The sequence below is a fragment of the Panthera pardus genome, unplaced genomic scaffold, assembly GCF_024362965.1.
Source record: "Panthera pardus isolate Hobbes unplaced genomic scaffold, ASM2436296v1 HiC_scaffold_6, whole genome shotgun sequence".
Classification (NCBI taxonomy): domain Eukaryota; kingdom Metazoa; phylum Chordata; class Mammalia; order Carnivora; family Felidae; genus Panthera; species Panthera pardus.
The window spans coordinates 17,327,824-17,352,315 of NW_026526991.1; the positions used below are offsets into that span (position 1 = coordinate 17,327,824).

Below are 24,492 nucleotides of genomic sequence, written 5' to 3' on the forward strand. Positions count from 1 at the left end.
GGTGTGAGGGGTAAAGGGGACACACGGGAGGGGAGCTAGTTTGTCCTAGCTCAACAACACAGGCAGAAACTTAATAGACCGTCTAGTTGCCTGTGACTGTTAGTCTGAACTTTCCCCTTTTTGTCTTCACAGCTCTTTTGTTTTCCCTTTAGTGTCTTTCAACTTTTCAACTTTCAGCTTTTGCCCACTTTGGCTAAAGTTTTCATCTCTTCCCATGTCTGTCTGCAGCACCGTCATCCCCCAAGTCTGGACTTCTGTCCGCTTCCCCTCTTGGCCCACCAGTGATGCCAATTTTGGTGGGCCAGGAGTCGACCCGACCTGGGTTTAATTCTGGCTCTGCCACTTATTAGACGAGTGATTTAGCGGAAGTTACTTATTCTAATCTTCTGCTTCTTTACCTGCAAAAAGGGTCCAGGCATCCACCTTGCTGGTCGGTGTGAGGAGGAGATGGAAAGCATTTAACACCGTGCAGTAAATGTTATGAGTTAATAAGTTAGCCACTTTTATGGTCAGCTTGCTTTATGAAACTATGTACCTTTGGAAGAAACGATATTAAAAGGAAACATTCCCAAGCCACCTACAGTTGAATCTGTGCTTTTTGAGCAAACAAGCTCAGTGTATAGGTATCATTCCTTTATTTATTTATCTTGAGAGAGCGAGAGAGCATAAGCAGGTGAGGGGCAGAGAGGAGAGACGAAGTCCCAAGCACAGATGGCACAGAGCCTGCTGCGGGGCTTGATCTCACGAACCCTGAGATGGTGACCTGAGTCAAGATCAAGAGTCGGAGGCTTAACTGACTGAGCCACCCGGGCGCCCCAGGTATGATTCCTTTAGACAGAGGTCCTTTCTTCCTTCACTTCTGCTTCAGGCATTTCCCCTTCATCTTGTTGCTAGTTTGGTTCCAGGCACAAAGTTGTTTCTGGCTTGATCTCTCAGGTAAAGATCCAGGGCTGGCCTCAGCCATAAATACCTTCTCCAGCTGATGGTTTGTCTAAACCAATGTGAAATCCAAGGCTTTGCCATTCTTCCATAATGGCACATTCTATTATTTTTATTTTTTTTGGATGCACTCTATTATTTTATAAATTTTTTTTTAACGTTTTATTTATTTTTGAGACAGAGAGAGACAGAGCATGAACAGGGGAGGGGCAGAGAGAGAGGGAGACACAGAATCGGAAGCAGGCTCCAGGCTCTGAGCCGTCAGCCCAGAGCCCGACGCGGGGCTCGAACTCACGGACCGTGAGATCGTGACCTGAGCTGAAGTCGGACGGTTAACTGACTGAGCCACCCAGGCGCCCCATGGATGCACTCTATTATTTTAAAAAACAAACACCGAAAATTAAAAAAGATTAATACAGAGAATGGTTTTTATTCCAGTCTCTTGCATTTCAAATAGGAATTGGGAGCCTGCATTTCCTTGGTAGACCATTTGGAAAGAGGAGTCTAAACCTTGGTTCCCACCTTGAATCTGGGTGTGAGCTCTTTATTTCCTGCATCTGCCTTTACCTTTTTATTTTCCTTTTTCCTTATTTCTTTTTTTCCATCTTAATCTTGTTCTCATGCTGTTCCCTTTACATCCCTTCTTGAAGCAGTTGACGCCTCTATGGTGTCATCTAATTCCTAATCAACCTCTTTGGCATAAAGAGCCACAGAGGAGGATTTGGGCCAATCATTTAGAGAATGTCACAGTTGGAAGGGCTCAGAGGTCACCTAACTTATGGTTCCCAAACTGTGTTCCCTACAACCCAAGGGGGCCATGGAGGTCCACAGGAACTTTATGGGGAAAAGAAGCTCAGGTGGTCCTCGAACTAGTCAACCACAGCACCTCTGCTTCATCTAGTTTACAGATGAGCGTTTAACATACAAAAAAAAATTAAGAGGCTCGTTTTTCCTTTTAATTTAAAATCACAGATCTAGCTCAATTCTTATATTTCACAGGTGAGGGAAGTGAGGCCCAAACAGGAAGTGATTACCTCTAGGGGACACACGGCCCCTTGGTGGATGAACTAGGGCTAGTAACGTCAAGGGTTCTTATTTATCGCAACTGAGATAAATAATTCAGCTATCATTGTTTTCCTCTTTCAAAGAGGCAGTATATTTGTACATAGTCCTTCGCCAGCTATGTGTTTGAAATCAGCAGGCTGCTTCTAGTCCGACTGTTCTATCCAGGGGTTGTTGTGAAGTGGGGAAGACGTTGGTGCCGGGGGAGGATTGTAAAATGGGGGAAAGATTGTTTGTTTCCCATGTCAGTCTTGCTAGACTCCCCCTTACCGTTTCATATTGGAAACACTAGACCCAAGATGTCTGATAAACTCCCTTTGGTGAACGTAGACTGGACTAGTCTTCCCACTTCCTGTAAGTCCTCTAGGACCCCGAGGGGCCATAGCCATTGACCACAATGTGCCGGCAGGAATGTGGGGACCAGCTGTGCAAAGCTCAGAACTGCACTGCGAGAGGGATTTCCCTCCCCAGAGATCTGTTCTCCACCAAGCCCTCAGGGGTCTGATGCCTCAAATGTCTTCCGGGCCAATGGTTCCTAGTCTTTTTGGATCTTGTGACTCTTTGAGAAAATGTTTGAAAACACTTTGGGGGCTGATCTGGAGCTGCCGATGCCTTATTTTCTTACATCAGCCAATGTCTATTATCATAAAAGTTATTCGAACACCAGAAATGTAGGAAAGATCCAACTTGAGAAAGGGGAACTCTTCCCAAGAAAGGACACTTGGGCACTGGGTGCTAATGATTCTGCCTGGTGCTACTGTTCACTTGGATGTGGGTCAATAATGACCTCACCCTGGCCCAGCCCCGACAACATTCTAGGCCACAGGCTCCTTAGTTTTTGTGGCTTCTACAATGTCAGAGGGCACCACCGCCACCATCAGAAATACTGACCGATTAGCCACTGACAAGAGGGCATTTCAGTCTTATTCCGAGAATTATCGAAGACTGGAGATGTTCTCGTCCAGCCTTGCTTCCCACTGACATTTCCCACTGTCCCAGATGAGTCAGGGACAGGACATGACCAAGTTATGTCCACTTATTACATTAAAAAGGAATGCATTCTCCATTAACTTGAGACAACTAAGCTCCGTGGTCTGGACATCTCCCAAGCAGATGGGACCAGAGCAAGGACGACCGGGACACCAGGAATGGGGGGAGCTGGCCTCTGGGGGCGGATGGACACTCCACTGGTGGTGGACATATTACAAACCGTATCTGGCACGGATGAGAATGGGATACATTTTTAAATCCAATATTCTCATGTTAAATGTTTAGGTAATACCTTTAAAGAAATTAGAATAGAGAAACAGCTTTGGCAAAATATAAATAAGTAGGTAAGTCATTTCTATCAATAAAGCCAAAATATGCCCATCAAGGGAGCAGAAAAAAGCTATTTGGGGCATCTGGAAAGGAATGGATTTGGACCTGGAAAATTGGGAGTCCACAGGGCAGGTCTGCAACTTCTGAACAGTAGACAGCTGCTTAGTGGCAGTCGTCTGGTGGCCAGGGCATGGGCCTCTGAAGGCACATTAACCCACACTGGAACACTGGCTTTGTCACCAAAGTCGTTTAACCTCTCAGAGACTCTGTTTCCTTGTTTTTCCCATGGATGGTGGGACTGCGTGATCATGGGGCACGCATCCCTCTGCAGAATTTGTAGGCAAAACAGGAAGGAAGAAAGCTCTTCATCCACTAAACAGGAAGGGTTCAGATCGGTGGCGGCCTTTACCATGGCCAAGACTGCCAACGGGGTCCACGTCTCTGTTTCTCTCTCCCCATCCTTTGGTGCACACGAACAGGGCTCCCCACACGCTAAGGAACACAGCCCACCCAATCCCTACAGTCTTTTGTCAATGAGCCATGAAGAAACCATACACAGAGAGAAGCTTTTTTTTTTTTTTCTTCTTCAATTTAATTGAAGTTACTTAGAAAAATAATCAGGCTTGAATGGCTTTTCCTGGAGGAAGGTTCATGAACATTTCACGCTTTTGTTGGCAATGTGGAATTCAGCTTTCTTGAACAGTACAGTAAGATACAGGGAGAGTTTTCTAAAACAAGCCCTCTACTACATACAAATATGTAAAAAAAAAAATCACACTCCACAAAGATGTTAAATTATATGTGCATATACCATACTGAGCATGCTCATAAGAAAATAGTACGGGAGGCTCCTTCTGTACCTGATAAAGAGTAGCAAACTGAAATTTGCCTGTGAACAGCCAAGGGGCAAGCTGGTTATGGTGGTCCTGTTGCCTGTTCATAGGGTCCAGTCAGTCGTGATGAGAAAAGGCTGGAAGAAGTGCTGGTCGTAGGAACTTGGGGGGACTTGTAGGAACTTGGGGGAGCCATACGGTCAGTCCGGCTGACATAGGAGTGGGCGAGGAAGGGATTCTGGTCACAAGGACTGCACAGAACAGGGCAGCTGAGATTGTGTGTGTGTAGGGCAGGGCTAGTCTGCGAGAGAGTTGCTCTCTCACCCACCAGGGACAGTCCCTTGGCTTTTTGCCAGGTTAGAACAGGAACTTCTGTAATCACTAACTCAGCAGTGGTCCAGACCCCACCATCTAAGTGTGCGAGCAACTTGCTTTTTTTCTGAGAACTTTCTACCAGCAGGAAGTAGCTCCTTGTGCTTCCACACCCTTGCTCTCAGGAGGGTGAAACTCACCTGGGTAGGAAGGAGACGGGAAGGTCCCCTCTGAGACAACCACAGGTCAGCAGAAGCCTTTCTTCCCAGACCAGCTGGGGAGGCAGATGGGGGGAGGGTGGCATTGTCTGGAGAAGCTGTCGGAATTCAAACCCTGTGGCTAATATTCTAGCATTTTCCAACCAAAGGGATAGGTTAAGCAGGAATGTCCTTGTAAATACTACCCTCACTGTACCTGGTTTTGAAAACACAGCAGCACCTTTGAAAAGTGGCCTGGAGATAGGACACCTGCCTGTACTTTTCTCCAGCTAAGCATGCAATGAAAAGCGTTTTCAAACAGTTTTCCTTAAAAAAACAAACAAAACAAAAAAAAACCCAAAAAAAACCCAAAACACAAGCTTTTGCTTCCCAGGCACATTTTTACCCATGGATTCTTTCACACCAAGGACACAGAATACTTTCTACATTCTGCAGAACAGTTGATTCAATTTCTTAAAAAGTTTTTATGCCATTAGAAAATAAAGTGTGAACATAAAACACAAGGGGAAAAGTCCCTCGTTGCAGAACGACACTGAAGTCGTGTCCCTTGGAGGACAGTCCTTCTCACTTGAGAGAAGATGGTGAAAGGCGGTACTCTGCACACGGCACGAGCAAGCTCACGCAACCCAACAAACATGGCGGCAGGCACACAAAACTTGGGAGATCTACGTGAATTTCCATCGGAAAAACCGAAAAAGCACATGGTGAGCAACTCTAAACTCTGGAATCGAAGAAGTACTTGTCAAGGGTTGAGCCCACTCTGCTTGCATTGAGCAACCTAAGGCTTGAGGAGTAAGGGGACCACTCTGTGGCCTGATGCCACCCCTCCCTCCCTTTCTGTGTCCACACCACCCAAGACAATCCCCTGCTCCCTTTTGGCAGGGATGGAACCATCGCCCAGGGTAGAATCCAGGATTAAAACCATTGCACTGACGTAAAAGTTTCATTCATTTGATAAAGTACCTCTGTTGTTATAAACCAGATAGAGACTGGTGTTCTATTGTTTTGTTTTTGAGAAGGGTCAGGGAAGTAGTTTTATCCTTGAAGACCTCAGATCTGCTAAATCAACCTAACCAGAGTGTCTTCTGTGCAGCATCTCTGTGAGATGTGTGAAACAGAGTAACCTGGTCACAAAAGTTCAGAAAATGCCACCAACTCAATGATGCTTTGGGGGATTCACAATGCACAGCACACATCCAGGCTCTGAAAAGTCCTGTAGAAAGGAAATTGACTTAACTTTGTTTCCCAAGGGTATGTGACCCCCAAAACGCATTTTTTTTCCCTTTGTGGCATCACACTAACTTTACACCCCCTAGAAGCTTTGTTCTGTGGGACACATATCAGGAAACGCTGGACAACGTGTCATTAGCAGAAGCGCTGTTTCTGAGGACAGGGTCCCCTGATCGGAAACAGGACCCAGACTCCCAACTCCAGGGACAGTTGAGGTCTGTCACTCTGTTCAGTAAAACATACTGCCTAACATCTCTATCCGTGGAGGACACAGTTGCTGTGCCCTTCCCCAAGGGGAGAGAGCTTGAAAGAAGGTACAGAACATTTTATAAAAAGCCTTGGCCACCCTCTCCAGTGCACACCTCACTCACATTCAACAAAATAATATTCTCGGTGAGACGTGGCAGCTGTGGCTGAGTCGGCTGTGAGCTTTACAATTTGAATCGTTTCTGTGAATAAATTATTCAGTTTTTGCTTGTTTAGAATAGTCTCACCCCTTCGCTATATACTGCATCAAAAACAAAAAGCAAACCCCACACCCATCCCACCCGACCCCCTATTATTAGAACTATAATTATTATTATTATATACAGGAGCTGCTACCAACTCACACCCTAGCTCTACGAGGGATGTGGCTCAAACTTCAACCAAGGCATCGAAATGGCTGGAAATGAGAAGCGTGCGCAGATGCGCATTAGCAAGGAACAGGAAGCGGACCATATCCAGACTTCCGGAGGAATGGGGACGTGGGTTGCCGTCACGGAAGGCTGTCCTTGCTCATGCACGGTGGCCGCAAAGGTGTTGATGCTCTCAGCCTCTGGAGGACTTGGGCCTGTGTGTACGAATGGCCCGCCTCGGATCTGTACGAGGGAGACACGCCGGGCCTCTGCGGATCCCACACGGCCAAGGCCTGCCACGTCACCGCACTCTCGCCCGTGGCCAAGAAGAGAGAACGCTTCCACCCGGAGACGTGGACGCGGGACTGACGCGACAGGCACTTGGCGAACGTTCCCCTTCCCTCGCCCAAGGCAGGACATCACTAACCAGCCACAGCACCCTCCCGTGCTACGCCTGGTAATTCTGTTCCGGGGCCTAAAACCAGACGCTACGGATAGGTCGGAGTGGACACAGGATCTTTGTCATCTCTTGTGTTGGGCAGTGAATTTGGATTACTCATCAGCTGAAGTGGCCTGTTCTAAGTGTGTTTCAAATCTGGGCCAGAGAGAAAGGCCAATCTGTAGGGGCCACGGACATTCTGGGGTTGTTCAAAACAGCCCAAACCTCATGGTAAGTCCATAAATATCAGGGGATTGCTAATTGCTGAGCTGGGTACTGCGTTCACATAAAGCTTTTTGAGGGCCAAGACTATCGGTTTTGTTCAATGCTCCATCCGCGGGGCCTAAACTTAGGCAGAGCACATAGTAGTTGCTCAATAAATACTTGTTGACTATAAAGCAACAGCCACTTCACCGTCACAACTGGCACCGCCAGTTAAAAGTTTCTGTAGAAAAGCCTATCCTAACTGCTATTTCTGGTGAAAAGGAAAGGAAAAAACAAAACTACAATCAGTTCTTCTCCTTGGGTTAAAAACAAAAACAAAATCACATTTTTTTTTTTTTTTTTTCTCTTAGTGCCAGGGGGCTCCTGGGTTGTTCGGAATCTATCCAGAATTAGTCCCTTGCAAAGGTGCCTATTTCTATTTATCGCTCACAGAATTTCAAGATGGCGGCACGATGGGCCTCGCGGTGGGTGTTATCACACAGCTGGCTCCGCGAGCGCTTAGCAAGGGGGGGGGGGGCACTCCTGCCCCCACGTGAGCTGCAGCAAGCACAGAACAACACACGCATTTCTTCCGCAAAGACATCGGAATCTTGCTGCCACAAAAAGAAATCTCTACAGAGACCACGTTTAAATAACGATAAATAATATTAATTAGAATTTACGGGATGCACAATTCATGGAATTCACCAGAGCACAAGGAAACCTTTGAGACAGCGTTGCAGTATTCCCGTCTAAAACCAAGGACACCCATCCCATCCCCCTGCAAAGACAGCCGTCCTTCCCTACTAAGGATTTTAAATAATTCTCACCATGCTGCTCGCAGCATCATTCCCAAAGAAATATTAATTTACAAAATAACCCAATATCCATATAATTCTTTTGACAAATAAAAATCTTAAATTAAAAAGCACGACTCTCTCCCTCTCCCACCCCCTTTATTCCAATTTCAGGTAGCTTGGCACTGAGTAATTGAACATTAAAAAATCGAGTTTGTAGACTTCGTACAGCTGCGTTTGGTGCTCGGAGCTGATGTTCTGGAAGAACTCCGTGGTCATTTCGTCAGTAGTTCTCGTAGACTTGGCGTAGGTGGGGAACTTGAGGTAGCTGCCCACCCCCGCCAGCCGCAGCACGTAGTTGGAATCCTCCTCCAGCGTCTCGTACTTGCCCACGAGGTCGTAGCGGATGTGGCACGGGTGGCACAGCGAGTGCACGGTCTGCCAGTGCTCGTTGAAGGGCTCCTCGCGCTGCGTGTGCGGGTCGATGAGATAGGCCACGAACTCCTCGAACCTGACGTCGTCGCCCCTGCGCAGCGCCTCCTGGGTGGCGTTCTTCCGCTGGCGCCGGATGATCTTGGTGCCGTAGCGCTTGTGGAAGGACGTGTTGTACTTCTGCGTGAACTTGTTCCGGTAGGCCGACACCAGCCGCTCGAAGGGCTCCCGCACGAACAGGAACTTCATGTAGCTTTTCAAGCGGTGGTTGATCTCGGGGATGCTGTACTGGTTCAGGGTCTTGAGGTTGGCCGCCACGTGAGCCTCGTTGGCCGGGATCTCCATGGGGTCGCTGTACTTGCCCCGGCCGCTCAGCACCATCATGAGCCGCTTCCAGTTGGTGCACGCCACCTTGGGCACGTAGCAGTAGATGAGCTCGTGGTCCTCGTCCACCACCAGGTGCTTCAGGTCGTTGGGGGTCAGCACCCGCCGCTTGCGGCTCACGGCGCTGTTGGCCCGGCAGGTGTCTGTGACCTGGTCCCGCCTCATCTGGTGCAGGACGGCGGTGTTCGAGAGCTCCAGCTGCAGAGGGGACACAAGGGGGGGGGGGGGTTGGGAGAGGAGAAATCAGTGCTGGCGCAGGATGTTGCCACTTGGCCACAGCCACCGCCCCAATGGCCGGCGCCGGCCACCAAGATGGCCGGCTGACCACCTGACCGGCCCGTCTTCCTTCCTAATCCCCCACCAGCTGCCTCCACTCTTTTTGTTCATTGTTCCGCGATATTTCCTTCCTAGACCGATAGTAATGGTCACCTCTGTGACTTACCCATCACCCTCTACGTGCCTGGCATTTTACCAGAGCCTCACGTTGGCCATTTTCCCCCCTCTGTGCAACCATCTTGAAATGACATCGATTTAATAGTGTCAAGTACCCACCACTGTGCCAGGTAGAATGCTGCCAGCAATGGGGACGCAGTCAAAAGCTACAGTGGGGAAACTGCCCTTTGGAGCTGATAATCTAGCTGGAAAGAACTAGGGAACCGAGGCTCAGAGAGGTGAAGTTACTAGAGTGAGATCACACGGTGGGGAAGCGACAGACCCCAGATTCAGACCCACGTCTTCCTGGCAACCAAGGCCGCCCACTTTCCACTCTACTTGGAGGTCCAGTACTCCCATCTTCTTGATTGAAGCATGAAGGGTCTGGCATCTGACGGATCTACTTTATTTTTGTTAAGGTTATTTACCTTGCGAGACCGCACGCACACGTGTGGGGCGGGGGGGCAGGGGCAGAGAGAGAGGGAGAGAGAATCCCAAGCAGACCCTGCAGGTGTCAGCACAGAGCCTGCCGCGGGGCTGGAGCTCATGAACTGTGAGATCATGACCTGAGCTGAAATCAAGAGTTGGACGCTTAACTGACTGAGCCACCCAAGTGCCTCTTGTCTGATCTACTTTAAAGGGGATCCAATTTCTCTCCGAGCCTATCGTTGTGAACATCTGTTGCTTTGTGCTTCTTCTGGTACCAGGGTCTTGATTTTGCCCCGGGAACCCGCTTTCCTCCATTCCCTGTTCTTTTTCCTCTCAAGCAGCTGAGCTGTGAGAATGGCAGCCTGGGGCTTGGGGACAGGGAGGAGGGCCACTGTGCAGCAACAGCTACACTGGGAACGAAGGGCTCAAAGGAAAGATGAGCAGGAAGACAGAGGGATGTATTCCCAGGGACGTCACCTGAATACCTAGGTCCACACACTCCTGAATCCAGATGCCCTAACTCCTGGGCTTTTGTTACATTAGTATGTTTGCTTTTGTGCATAAAGTTGTGTGACTCTGGATTATATCATCTGGAGCCCAAATATATGGGTATTTGCATTTACTACCTTAGAGCTTTTCTCTCTGCTGCATTCATCCATCGATGTATCCATTCAAACATCTGTCCAGAACTCACGGTGGACAGGGCACTCTACTCAGCACTGGGAGACAGAACCTTCTCCTCAAGTGCTCACAGCCAAGGAGGGGTCAGGCCAAGGGCTAGTGGCCTCAGTAGGGCCTAAAGGGAAGGTGTGTGCACTCCTCTAAATTCTAGGAACAGAAGTTTCTCCTTCAAGGCCACTCACTCCCAGTGTGAACCAAGAATACGAATCCGTCAAGAATAGGAAACAGAAGACCTCACTGCCCTGGACCAACACCCAGAGACAGGGGGACTTTGATGGAGTGCCGACACCTTATTGTTGTTGGCTGAACGCCGTGCCTCCATCTACCATCCTGAATGTGCAATGTGGCTCTGGTAATTAATTAATTACGGTTACAGCTATAGAGAAATTGGGGCACCAGAATTACGGAATAGCCAGTCTGGGGCTGCAGATAACAGGATGTCCTGGTTGCCTTCCTGGCCTGAGAACGCAGTCCCCACCCATGTACTTGTCTTTGAGGACCTCCACGGTCCTGCACCAACCTACTTTTCCAGCCTTGTTCCTATTCCTCTCCCCTTCAGAACTAAAGGGAACTCCAAAGAAATCAATGATTCGCTCTTTTCTCTTTATTTTTTAATAAAAAATTTTTTTAAATCCCAGTATAATTAACATACAGTGTTAATAGTGATTCAGCAGTTCTGTGCATTACTCAGTGCTCAGCGTGCTAAGTGTACTCTTTTTTAAATTTTATTTTATTTTATTATTTTAAGAGAGAGTGCACATGTGCTTGTGTGAGTGGGGGAGGGGCAGGGAGCGAGGGAGAGCGACAATCCCAATCAGGCCCCGGTCAGCATGGAGCCTGACGCAGGGCTCGATCTCACGAATTGTGATACCATGACCTGAGCTAAAATCCAGAGTCGGACGCTTAACCGACTGAGCCACCCAGGAGCCCCAATAAGGGTACTCTTAATTGCCTTCACCTATTTTACCCATCCCCCCACCTGTCACCCCTCTGGCAACCACTCGTTTTCTATATTTAAGAGTGTGTTTGCCTCTTTTTTTGTTTTGTTTCATTTCTTAAATTCTACATACGAGCGAAATCCTATGGTATTTGTCTTACTCTGTTTTCGCTTAGCATAATACCCTCTAGATCCATCCATGTTGTTGCAGATGGTAAGATTTCATCCTTGAAATATTCCATTCATCGATCTATGGACACTTGAGCTGCCTCCGTATCTTGGCTGTTGTAAATAATGCGGCGGTAAACAGAGGGGTGGCACCTATCTTTTTGAGTTAGTGTTTTCACATTCTTTGGATAACTACCCAGTGGTGCAATTACTTGGTCCCGTGGTAATTCTGTTTTAACTTTTTGAGTAACTTCCATACTGTTTTCCTCAGCGGCTGCACCGGTTTGTGTTCCTGCCCACAGCGCTCGAGGGTCCCTTGCTCCACATCCTCGCCAACACGTGTTGTTTCTTGTAATTTTAGCCGTTGACAGGCATGAGGTGGTATCTCCTTGTGGTTTTGATTTGCGTTTCCCTGATGATGAGTGACGTGGAGCATCTTTTCAAGTGTCTGTTAGATCCTCTTTCTCCGCATCCTCACCAACATCTGTTGTTACCTGAGTTGTTAACGTTCGCCATTCTGACAGGTGTGAGGTGGTATCTCATTGTGGTTTTGATTTGTATTTCCCTGATGATGAGTGATGTTGAGCATTTTTTTCATGTGTCGGCTGGCCATCTGGATGTCTTCTTTGCAGAAGTGTCTATTCATGTCTTTTGCCCATATCTTCCCTGGATTATTTGTTTTTTGGGTATAGAGTTTGATAAGTTCTCTATAGATTTTGGATACTAACCCTTTATCTGATATATAGTTCGCAAATATCTTCTCCCATTCTGTAGGCTGCCTTTTAGTTTTGCTGATTGTTTCCTTCACTGTGTGGAAGCTTTTTATTTTGATGAGGTCCCAATAGTTCATTTTTGCTTTTGTTTCCCTTGCCTCTGGCGACGTGTTGTGTCTCCTGTCCATTTTTAAGTGGATTATTTTTTTGGTGTCACATTGTAGAAATTCTTTATATGTATGTGTGTAAAGTATATTTAAATTAGTACATTTAAAGTAGGCTTCATGCCCAGTGTGAATCCCAACACGGGGCTTGAACTCACAACCCTGAGATCAAGACATGAGATGAGATCAAGAGTCGTATGCTTAACCTACTGAGCCATCCAGGTGCCCCTGAAATCCTTCATATGTTTTGGATATTAACCCCTTCTTGAATATGTCGTTTGCAGTTATCCTCTCCCTTTTAGTGGGTTGTCTTTTAGTTTTGTTGATTGTTTCCTTTGCTGTGCAGAACCTTCCTATTTTGCTATAGTCCCAAAAGTTTATTTTTGCTTTTGTTTCTCTTGCCTCAGGAGACACAGCTAGAAAAAAGTTGCTCTGGCTGATGTCAGAGAAATTACTGCCCGTGTTCCCTTCGAGGATTTTTTAATGGTTTCAGGTCTCATACTTAGATCTTTTATCCCTTTTGAGTTTATGTATGTGTACGTGTGGGAAAGTGGTCCAGTTTCATTCTTTCACATGTAGCTGTCCAGTTTTCCCAACACCATTTGTGAAGAGTCTTTTTCCCATTGCATATTCTGGCCTCCTTTGTCATAGATTAATTGAGCATATAATCATGGGTTTATTTCTGGGCTCTCCCACGGCTCTATTTTTGTGCTAGCTTTGACTACTACAGTTTTGTAGTATATCTTGAAGTCTGGGATTCTGATACTTCCAGTTTTGTTCTTTTTCAAGACTGCTTTGGCTCCTTAGGGTCGTCTGTGGTTCCATATGAACTTCAGGATTATTTGTTCTAGTTTTGTGAGGAATGCTGGTGGTATTCTGATAGGGATCGTATCGAATCTGTAGATTGCTTTGGGTAGTATGGACATTCTAACAATATTTGTTCTCCTGATATCTTTGTATCTCCTAATATTTATTAATATTCCAAAGCATGGACTATCTTTCCAATTGTGTCATTTTCAATTTCCTTCATCAATGTTTTATAGTTTTCAGAATACAGGTCTTTCACTTCTTTGGTTAGGTTTACTCTTTTTGGTGCAGTTGTAAATGAAATTATTTTCTCCAATTTTTCTTTCCCTTCATTATTAGTGCATAGAAATGCAACAGATTTCTGTATATATTCATTTTGCATCCTACAATTTTACTGAATTTATTTATCAGTTCCAGTAGTTTTTGGTGGAGTCTTAAGGGTTTTCTATGTGTAGTATCATGTCATCTGCAAATAGGGAAAGGTTTACTTTTACATATGGATGCATTTTATTTCTTTCTCTTGTCTGATTGCTGTGCCTAGTACTTCTAGTACTATGTTGAATAAAAGTGGTGAGAGTGGACATCCTGTCTTGTTCCTGCTCTTAGGGGGAAAGCTCTTAGTTTTTCACCATTGACTATGATGTTAGCTGCGGGCTTGTCATATTTGGCCTTTATTACGTTGAGATATGTTCCCTCTAAGCCTACTTTGTTGAGGGTTTTTTATCATGAATGGATGTTGTAGTACGTTGTCAAATGCTTTTTCTGTATCTACTGAAATGATCATATGGTTCCTATCCTTTCTCTTATTGATGTGATGTATCATGTTGATTGATTTGTGAATACCGAACCATGCTACCATCCTGGGAACCAATCACACTTGATTGTGGTGATGAATTTTTAAAAATGTACTGTTGGATTTGTTTTGCTAGTATTTTGTCAAGGATTTTTGCATCTATTTTCATCAGAGAGATTGGCCTGTAGTTCTCCTTTTTTGTGGTGTCTTTATCTGGCTTTGGTTCAAAGAATCCCCTTCAACATTTCTTGCCAGGCTGGTTTAGTGGTGATGAATTCCTTTAACTTTTGGGAAACTCTTTATCTCTCCCTCTATTCTGAATGATAGCCTTGCTGGATAGAGTATTCTTGGCTGTAGTTTTTTTCTTCCAGCATGTTGAATATATCATGCCACTCCCTTCTGGCCTGCAAAGTTTCTGCTGAAGAAAATCAGCCCTATGGAGTTTTTCTTCTATGTACCTGTTTTCTTTTCTCTTGCTGCTTTTGACATTCTCTCTGTAGTGCTACTTTTTGCTATCTTAATTACTATGTGTCTTGGTGTGGACCTCCTTGGGTTAATTTTGTTGGGGATTCTCTGTGCCTCCTGGATCTGGATGTCTGTTTCCTTCCGCAGATTAGGGAAGTTTTCAGCTATTATTTCTTCAGAGAACTTTTCTGACCCTTTTTCTATCTTCTTCTGGGATCCCTATAATGCGAATATTATTATGTTGGATTGTGTCGCTGAGTTCCTTCAACCTATTCTCATTTTTTATTATTCTTTTTTCTTTCTCCTGTTTTGCTTTCCATAACTCTGGCCTCCAGCTTGCCGACCCGTTCTCCTGCTTCCTCTAGTCTATTTATTCCCTCTAGTGCATTTTAATTTCATTTATTGTGTTCTTCATCTCTGATTCGTTCTTTTTTATGTTTTCTCTTCATTGAGGGTCTCACTGAGATCTTTTCTCAAGTCCAGTGAGTATCTTTATGACCATTCCTTTAAATTCTCTATCAGCCATATGGCTTATCTCCATTTTGCTTAGCTCTTTTTGCTGTGATTTTTGTCCTGTTCTTTCATTTGGGACATATTCCTCTGTCTCCTCATTTAGTCTCTCTGTGGCTGTTTCTATGTGTTAGAAGAGTCAGCTGGGTCTCCTGTCTTGAAAGTAGTGGCTGCATGAAGAAGAGGTCCCATGATGCCCTGCAGTGCCATGCTCCCTGTTCCCCAGAACCTGGCACTTCCGGGGTGTCTCCTGTGTGTGTTGCATGTGCCCTACTGTTGTGTCTGAGCCGCTTTTGCCTCCAGTCTATTCACCTGCAATGGCTCTCTTTGTCTATCGTGGTCACGTTTTGGTCCCTATGTTGTTAGTATTAGTCTGGTCAATAGGAATTTGTGAACTAAAACTTAGAAGGAAAATGTAACGTTTTCTTTTTAAAAATTCTCAAATTGGGGCATCTGGGTGGCTCAGTCGATTAAGCGTCTGACTGTTGATCTTGGCTCAGGTCCCGATCTCATGGCTCGTAAGATCGAGCCTTGCACTGGGCTCTGTGCTGACAGCACAGAGCCTGCTTGGGATTCTCTCTTCCCTCTCTCTCTGCCCCTCCTCCACTTGCTCGTGTGCACTCTCTCAAACAAACTTAAAAAAAAAAAAACAAAACATTACCAGTCACATAGAAGATGCTCAATAAATATTTTTTGTGAGTAAATGAATCAGTTAATACTCTCTTTAGGGAAACCTGATATGAAAGCAGGAAGGCCCCTCTGTAGCAAATGAAACTTCCCAAATGTTCATAGATGCCAGAACATTCTTTAATAAAGGCTGTACTAGGATGAATGGTGTCTCCCCCAAATTCATGTCCACCTGGAACTTTGGAAATAGGATTTTTGCAGATGTAATTAGTTGAGGTCATAACGAATTAGTGTGGGCTCTAATCCAATGATTGGTGTCTAATTAGGAGAGAAAACAGAGACTCAGAGACACACAGAGAGGCGGCCATGTGGTAACAGAAGCAGAGGCTGGAGTGATGCATGTACAAGCTTAAGCGGTGCCAAAGATTGCCAGCAACATCCAAGGAAGGGTCTACCCAGGAGCCCGAGGAGTCAAATACAGGGGCCAAGCCAAGTCAATAACTTTGAGCACACTGACATAAAGCATAAATGTATAAGAGAAGATAACATTATATAAGAGGATATTTTTACATGGAAAAATAAGAAAAGGGTTTGAGAGCAGTAGTAAGTAGAGAGAGGAGGAGATCTGAAATCAGAAGCTCCGGGCTTGATCTTGGTTGGCCAAGACCATTAACCTTCTGAGCCCCAGTTCTCTTAGCTGCAAAATGGGGATAGTACCATTTTGCAGGCGTGGGTTCAGCATTTAGAAAATATGAGCAAGTCTAGTACTGAATTTGGACAAGGTACGGTACACAGCAGGCAGTTCATATGCAGGCGTTCTTTCATGAAAGAAGAAAAAAGGATCCCCAAAGAGAGGGCCAGGACTCCCAAAGACAAATTTCACCAGCTCTATATTTTGTTGTAGGTAGCTCTAAGCTGTGGAAGTCAATTAATATTTTATTAACATGAAAGGTTCTGACTTGCATTTCCTGACTTCTTAGCAGAAGTATCCATCATAGAGGAGCATCTATGCCATTCACATATCAACAGCGACAACAAACTGTCCAAAAGGAAACAGAAAGATTAGGAAGGTGAAACGACCCATCAATTTAGCCCATTCAAATCGCTATAGGCTGTTTTGAAGGCAATATGTTACTAAGTGAGCAGAGAAACAGGGGGATCTCCCCCAATTTTGTTTTCTAGCTCTTTTCCATTGGAGACAATTTTCTGGCCATCTGAATCTCCGGGGAGGTAACACATCAGTTAGTATTGCATTCGGGACCACAAAGCCATGAAATGGAAGCGATACCACGGTTTCCTTTTATGTCCAGTTGCAGAGACAAAATTAACTCAATGGGACTCTGAAATGTGGTATTTGAGGTTTCTTTCTCTTTCCATTTCCTTCTTCTCCACGGCAGTTGAGGTGGCAAATGATGCACCTGCTGGAATGAGGTATGCCCAGTCCCCTTCAGGAGGGTGAAGGTCAAGAGAAAGGGCAGGTACAGGTTCTCAAACGTGACACATATCTAGTCCCCATCAGAGGAAGAAATTCAACTGGGTCTCTACTGTTCCATTTTTTTTTTTTTTACAAAATATTTTAATTGGTCTTTTTATTTTAAAATAACTTTAGACTGGTGTCGATTTAACTTATTAAAAATACAATGTTACTAAAATGTGCACAGATAAAAAGCTAGGTATACAACTGAGACCAAAACAAATGTAAACATTCAAGTGAGCATGAATGTGACAGATGATGTTGTTTTGCTGGAACTAAAGCCCTACTTGAACCTGGAAACTGCTCGCTCACTGCTCCAAGGCAGGTTCTTTGCAACACAGCATTCGTCCTGTGTGTCCTGCAGGAGGTTTGCCCACCGTTTCCTCCTTTCCAGTTACTGTGAAACCCGCCACCCTGTGACATCACTTGACCATCACTTGGTACAAACTCATCATTTACGTATTTTTTGTCTTTGCTCATTTCTAATTAGCCCAAGACAACAAAAATAGAGCTACACGATGCCATCAAGGCCATCAATGAACACATGCACCTGAGTCTACAGGGCAGGACTGGGTTATCAGGGGTGGCCCTAATAATCCAGAAATGCTTCAACTCTTTCAAAAGGGTATCACCAAAATGACAAAACGCAACTAAGGCAATTGTCAGGCCGAACTCCAGATCCCTGGGGGTTGTACTGTGGACCCCTTGAGCCTTGGTTTAAGAAGCCTGGATTAAGGAGGGGAGCCCTGGCCAGGTCACAAGGAAGAGAGGAATTCTTCACCATTATGGCCAAGATGAGGCAGGAGAGATTTCTGATGGCAGCCTGGCCAGTTCCAGATATCTCTATGTTTGTTAAAAGGACCAAGAGTACGTAGAGATCGCAATCAGGTAAATGGCGACTTCTAACCTCAAAAAATGTAAATCTTCTACACCTGTTCCCAAGCAGGGCTCACAGGAGCTGTTTAAGGGTGATAACTCTTTAGCAACTAACAGGTTCCCTGGGTATCAGTTAGAGAAGTCTCCAAGGGGCCTACAGCTATGGGACATCAGGAAGACAAGGGACAGAAGAGGAACTCACTGATGAAAAACAGTTTGGTCCTTTGTCACTGTAAGAGAACATCTGTCTTTTCCAACCATGTTTCTCAGTTGATCTGGTAACCAACTGTGAGATCAATCTCTTTCCTCTCTCATACTCTTTCTCTCCCTACTTCTTTTTTTTTTCTTTCTCAAAGGTATTTGAAAAGAACATAACAAAGGACAACACTAAGAAGGAAAAAAAAAATATGCTAACCATGAAAGTTGTGATTAAGAATCTGACTTAGTTGCGGGCTTCCTAGTAGCAGGGACAAAAGGGAAATGGGATTAAATCTCCTTGCCTTAGTTCTCAGAGGTATTCCAATTGGTTGGGGTGGAAAACGTACAAGATTTTGAAGGACTCAGATTTTGGTCGAGGAGGGAGATTCTTGGATTCAGTTTGCTCCTGCTGGTGTATTCAGATGGCTGTCTTCTTCCATTGACAAAATATTAACGTTGCCACTCACGACCGCCTCATGTCACTTCAGAATTTACAGGGCACTTTCACACACATCATCCCATTTAAAGAACAGGGACTTCTCTAGAACCCGGTAGAAGACATTTGTATTTTAGCAGCTGTACTTCCACACCACGTGTCCTCTTTCTCTGGGTCGGTTACCACTGGGTATTAACAATACCTCACGTTAGTGGTTCTCAACCTTGAGCACCGTGGCAATCACATGGGGGGCTTGTTAAAACACAGTTTGCTGGACCGCACCCCAAGTTACTGTTCAGTAGATCGGGGATAGGGCCTGAGAGTTTGCATTTCTAGCAAGGTCCCAGGCGTGTTAGTTCGTTAGGGGTTGCTGTAACAAAATACCTGAGACTGGGTGGCTTACTCAGCAGAAATTAATGTTCTCGGGCAAACAGGGTTCGTTCCCTCTGAGGCTCCTCTCTTTGGCTTGCAGATGTCGGCCTTCTTGCTTCTCGTCCCCTCGTCATATGGGTGCCCCCTGTGCACGCCTGTCTCTTCCTTTTCTTGTAGGGACACCAGTTGTATTGAGTTAGGACCCTAACGGCCTCATTTTAATTTGATCACCTCTTTAAAGACCCTAACTCCAAACACAGTGACATGCTGGAATATTGGGGATTAGGACTTCAACATACGAATTTGGGGGCAGAGGCGGGGGGACGGGCACAATTCAGCCCACAACACTGGCGATGCTGATGCTGTTGGTCCAGGGACCATACTTTGAGAACCACAGGGTTGTATGCTGAGGAAATCACCGATTTGCAGCTATTCTCAATTACAGAACACAGAACCCAGGTTCACCGTCTGTTGCCAAGAGGCTCCTAGACCCACCTCTGCTCTCAGCCTGGACTCCCTTCAGCTCCCTTTGATCTCCCAAAAGTATAAATTAGGTCAGAGGAGGGCTGGTTCTAGGAAACCATGAACATGGCTACAGGCTCTGGGCTGTGTCCTGCGTCCTCATTTAGACGTCTATTTTTAATTTGGACATTTAAACAAGGCATCTATAATTAGTTTAAGTACCAAATTTAGGGACTGTTTGAAAAAGTCTTTAAAACTTCACTACGTTTCATCTTAAAAGGAAGAAAAGCTGGTTTCCTGTAAGTTAAAACATCTTCCGTGGTGTTTACAATTTCTTTCAGACGTAAGAACCCAACCGGAAGGAGCAGCTGTCCAGTGGGGAAGATGCAGAGAAATGGAAACCCGGAGAAAAAGGTAAACTTGGAGGCATGAGTGAGTGGAGCTTGGCGCAGTCTGCCATTAACGACTGTTGGCGTGCACCCGGGGTCAGTCTCTCCACTTGAAAATTCTAATACGACACCCCTTCCGGCGCCTCAGCTGCACCTGCTATCATCCGGCTGATTTGAGAATTGGGGAGGAGAGAGAAACCCGGAGTCTATCACATTTCTTTCTGGCATAGAAATTCCCAAATGCTCACGAGAAGGGCTAGTCTTGAGGCATCACTGAAGGAACCACATCCACAGCAAAGCAAGAGGCACGCGTTCATTATCCTTGCTACCAACTGCTGGACCCATGTACCAGCCGCTTAGTCCTCACGCTCTGGGAGACAGGTATGCTCGTACTCCCAACTTACGGATGAGGCAACTGAGGCACAGGGAGAATAAGTAGCTTGCTCGTGATCATGGAGCTAAGGAACTGGGGCTGGGGTTCAAATGCAGCAGCCCGTGCTCTGAGACCCTGCACCGAGTGGCCTCTCAAGGGCTGCACACCCGCCTGGGAGTTACCATCTCCAGCCAGGGCAGTCACTGGAGCCGAGGGTCTCAACCCTGGGATCAGAGAGAGGGTCTAAATACCACTCGATCCTGGGGCCCACCCCAGTGATCTGATGTGACTGCTCTGAGTGTGGCCCAGCTCCCGGGAGATTCCATTCTAAGGCTTTCCACGTGGGGAGTCATTGCCCTGGAGGCTCCAACGCCACCAGCTATAAATTAAAGCACATACAGAACCCAAGCAATGCCTGAGTATGGTCCTAGGCAAAATTCCTTTTCCCAGTGCTCAGATTTAAGATGAAGGGGCTTTCCGATCATTCAGCAGGGCCAGGGGTCAAAGGTCTAGAAGGCCACAGTTCTCAGATGTGTTTGGATGCATCGTTAGGGGACTATCAGGAATTATATAATGCTTAAACACTTTTATGTTTAGGAAAGAAAGGAGAAAAACACTGAACCTCTGAAGAAACAATCTGGTCTGAATCTGTTGCAAAACTTAAAGGGTTTAGCATTGCCAGGAAATGGGTTGCTTAGGATTGGAACTTGTCGCTAAGGAAGCAAGGACTGATTAAAAGGACTGAATGTCTGCAGGAGCTTCTCCTACCTTTCCAAAGCAAAAGGTGCACAGATGGGGAGCATTTTGAGCTCTGGCAGATGAGGTAGGGGTGCAGGAGATGCCGGGTGCTGGGCTCTGGATGCAGCCCCAAGCCAGGCGCAGCTGACGGGGCCACAGGGGCTAAGAGTTCCGATGGGCATTTTAATCTCAGGAGCTTTGTGGGCCGAAACAAGCCAGCAGAGGTTTCGGGCTAACAGATCACTTCTCTCGTATGCGGGGTTGAAATTTGTGACCTGGATTCAGGTTGCAAATTCAAAAGGCCCTTCCGGGGCCAGGCAGAAGTCCTGGGCTGCTGACAGTAAGAGATGCCACTTGAATCCTGCTCCTGTCGCCATGAGGGAACAGGAACCTGGTCTTTCAAGATGTTTCAGTTTCTCAAGAGAAGCCAGAAAGCCAGATTTTATGTGAAATCTTGGCATTCTTAAATGTTAGCTACAATTAAAAAAAAAATTTGTTTTTAATACGTGGGCCAAACCACACTTGTTTGGGCTGGGTTTGCCCAAGGGCCACCAGCTGGCCCCCTCACCAAGGCGTTTGAGGATACTAAGGCAAGTAAGGAGGTGCCCTCCTTAGAGCAGGCTGTTCTAAGCAGCACCCCCTTGCCCCCGCTCAGTTAACAGAAGCAACTAGGGGTGGGGAACCCCCAGGTGGGACTGGCCAGACCGCAGGAGTCCCAGGGAGCAATTAGGAAAGTTCTCAATCAGCAGCAGTTATTAAGAGAAGCCGCTGGAACGCCAGCTCTCACACCCCCTTTCCTGGTTAGTGCTCACCTCCTTCTGATGCTCTTGTCACAGCTTCTGCCGTGTGGCTCTCCCTCCCGGAATGTAAGCTCGCGGGAGGGCCGGGCGCTCTCACTGCTTTGCTGACTCCTGTCTCCCCAACCACCCGGCACTAAATAGCGGCCCCTCAAAGCTTTGTCGAATGAATGAGTGAACAGTGAGTGCAGGCAAGAATGAAAGACTTGAGGATGGCAGGGACTTTAAAGGCCACAGAATGGCTGATGCGGCTGCATGGGCTTCCTGGTGCCTGAGCCTGAAGCACCACCCCGTCCTCCCACAGAGGTTTCTGGCACAGACTCTGCAGCTGCAGAGCCGGGTGGAAACAGGCTCAGGGTGGCTGCAACAGCCTTTGATGGGGAGAGAGGGAGACTGGCACTTTCCACCCATCTGGTGAAGCCAGGAAACAGGAGGAGGGGAATCACACAAGAGGGTGCTGAGCCAAGGGCTGCCCTGGGGAGGCCTGGTGTGGGGTGCGTGCTGCCAGGGCTCCCTTTCAGCCCGGCCAGGTGCGGCTGGAGGGGCTGCATTTCCATTTCAGATCAGCTGTTTGGGCTTCCGGAGGCCTGGGCAGGGTGCGGGAGGGGCGCAGGAATACGGATGGGGCTGGTGCCAAGCTGGACCGGCTTCCCATGGATGGTAGCCAGGAACAGGGACAATGGTGAAGGGATGTGGCCCCCACGCTGCTTGGGGGGGGGCAGGCTGGATTTCCTGGGAAATCAGAAGTCAGAGGGCAGGTGTAACGTGCACCTGCTGACTGAGGTTTTGGGGCCCTCGGAAGTCACAGCTGGCAGGAGGGCACAGGGAGGAAGTTTCCACCGCACAGATTCAAATGGCTCCAAGGTGCCTCTCAGCCAAGGTGCTGACGGCACCTCTCCAGAGGGCAATGATCTTCCGAGGTAGGGGGCTGTGACCCCTCAATGTCTCTTTCTGGTCTCTCCCTCCTTGGACCACGTGGCTTCAGTGGTTTGCTTCCTGATGCTCCTAGACTCAGCAGAATGTTCAACTACTCACATTTTGCCCAAGTCACTTGACCCCCTCAAGGGTCTTGGTTTCCCCACCTGTAAAATGGGGACCATCACGTCTACTTCTCAGAGATGTCCTAAGGATTCAGTGAGAGCCCACGAGGAAAGCACTTGGCATGGTGCCATGCACGTTAGGAGGCATTCGGTAAACAGTAATTCGCTTTCCCGTTATAAATATAACACAGGGCTGCTTCGTACGCAGCCGGCAGGACAGCAAGCCTAGCACTCTAAAAGCAGCTCTCAATCTTTGGTGTGTGGAAGGGTCACGGTGGGTGTTGGGCAAAGCGTGGATGCCTGGGAAATGCTGACTCAGAAGGTATGGCTGTCCTGGGTACCTGCTCTTGGCTGCTGTCCTGTGGTAACTGGACGAGCCAATTCCAGGGACGGCGGTCCTGTGTTCCATTCTGAGAACTGTCGGCTGAGCACTGCTTTTATACGAGCGGGTTCTAGAGCTGACATCACACACATTTGTCACCCGTGCCAAGCACCCGGCTCACCACCGTTCAGTCTCACTGATGTAGGGGACCGACAGGGGCCAACGGAGGCAGCTCGGACTGTCAGCCATGAAGCAAACTGGAGGTCTAAAGAGTCATTTCCTAGCTATGGAGAGAGGGCCTACTAATACAGATTAACGGACTCTAGCGTATCCGTGGAATTTCAGAGTAAGTGACCTGTGGACGGAGAGACGCCCAAAAAGGTCAGTTTAGTTCATCATCAGGTAGCATATGTTTCAACAACATCCCATTTCCTCCTTGTTCAAAAGGTTTGCAGAAGCCACTCTGTCGGGCCTTCTTTTCTGCATGTGGTATCTTTCCTGGGGAGGGGGCGCCGGGTTTTCACAAGGTGGCGAGGTCGAGCCGGCTCTGCAGAGGGGCCCCCAAAGCCCTCCTCTCGGCTCTGCCGGGACACCTCCTCCCTTCCACGGTGACCAACAAACCTGGGGCCCCGGAGGAGCGGTTTCCACCGCCTTTCACCCAGCCCCCCCGTGTCTCAAGTGCACCATTCTGATCACAGGTATAGGGCCCTGCACGATGCGAGTTTAACTAATTTCCCTCCTCTGAGGCGGCTCCGACAGGCCTCGGCTAACTCTGCATCCCAAGTGCCAGGCACTCGTTGCCCAACGCTTGCAGGACTTAGAGATGGTTAGTTTCGTGCCAGCACCTTAAGGCTGTTCCGGCACTGAGATTCTTTTTTTTTTGTCTCTGTCGCTCCACCGCCTCTCCCTCATTTAGGGATGGCCCATCTGGGATGATGGGCGTGTAGCAGGAAGGCTACTCTGGAGGGCTACAGGGTATCTGAACTCACCAGCTGAAGCACCTGGGCTGTGGGGCTTAGCCATACACGCCAGCAGGGACCTCGACCCGGGCCCACAGGCGAATAAGGTGCCAAGCGAACGACGTCGGCGGTGTAAATGCACTTCTGTCTGTCTGGAGGGCTGGGGACTGATTTCACGCCCCTGGGGTCCTTGCAACCCAGAGGTGCAGAGCTGGAAAACACCTTTGTGAACAACTGACACCACGTTGCGACCTCCCGACGGCAACCCTGAGGCCCAGAGATGGGAACCCCTCACCCTCTCCCAGGAAGTGGCACAGCTCAGACTGGAACGCGAGTCCCCTGCTTTTGGGACAGCGCGAGGGGCGGGCCAGCCCCAGGGCCCATCCGTGAGGTGTCGAAAACATCCCTGCTACCTTCCACCAACCTGAGGGGTAAATCACTCCATGTGGAGTCATGATGGGTGGAAGTTCTGAAGCCAAACAGGAGCCAGTGACCGCATATTATCCCAAACAGGAAACATGCCAGAGGCTCCCCACCAGGCTG

The 24,492-nt window shown here is 47.4% G+C and overlaps 1 protein-coding gene across 3 annotated transcripts in view; it reads right to left on the minus strand.

Annotated features, from left to right (window-relative positions):
• Positions 1–5,128: 5,128 nt before the first annotated feature.
• CHST11 (carbohydrate sulfotransferase 11) overlaps positions 5,129–24,492 on the minus strand; it is a 265,222-nt gene continuing 245,858 nt past the window's right edge. For all 3 annotated transcript variants that reach the window (XM_053895461.1, XM_053895462.1, XM_053895463.1), the window contains exon 3: positions 5,129–8,985. In XM_053895461.1, the coding sequence (XP_053751436.1) occupies positions 8,131–8,985 (855 nt within the window). In that variant the 3' untranslated portion in view covers positions 5,129–8,130. The remainder of the gene's footprint in view (positions 8,986–24,492) is intronic.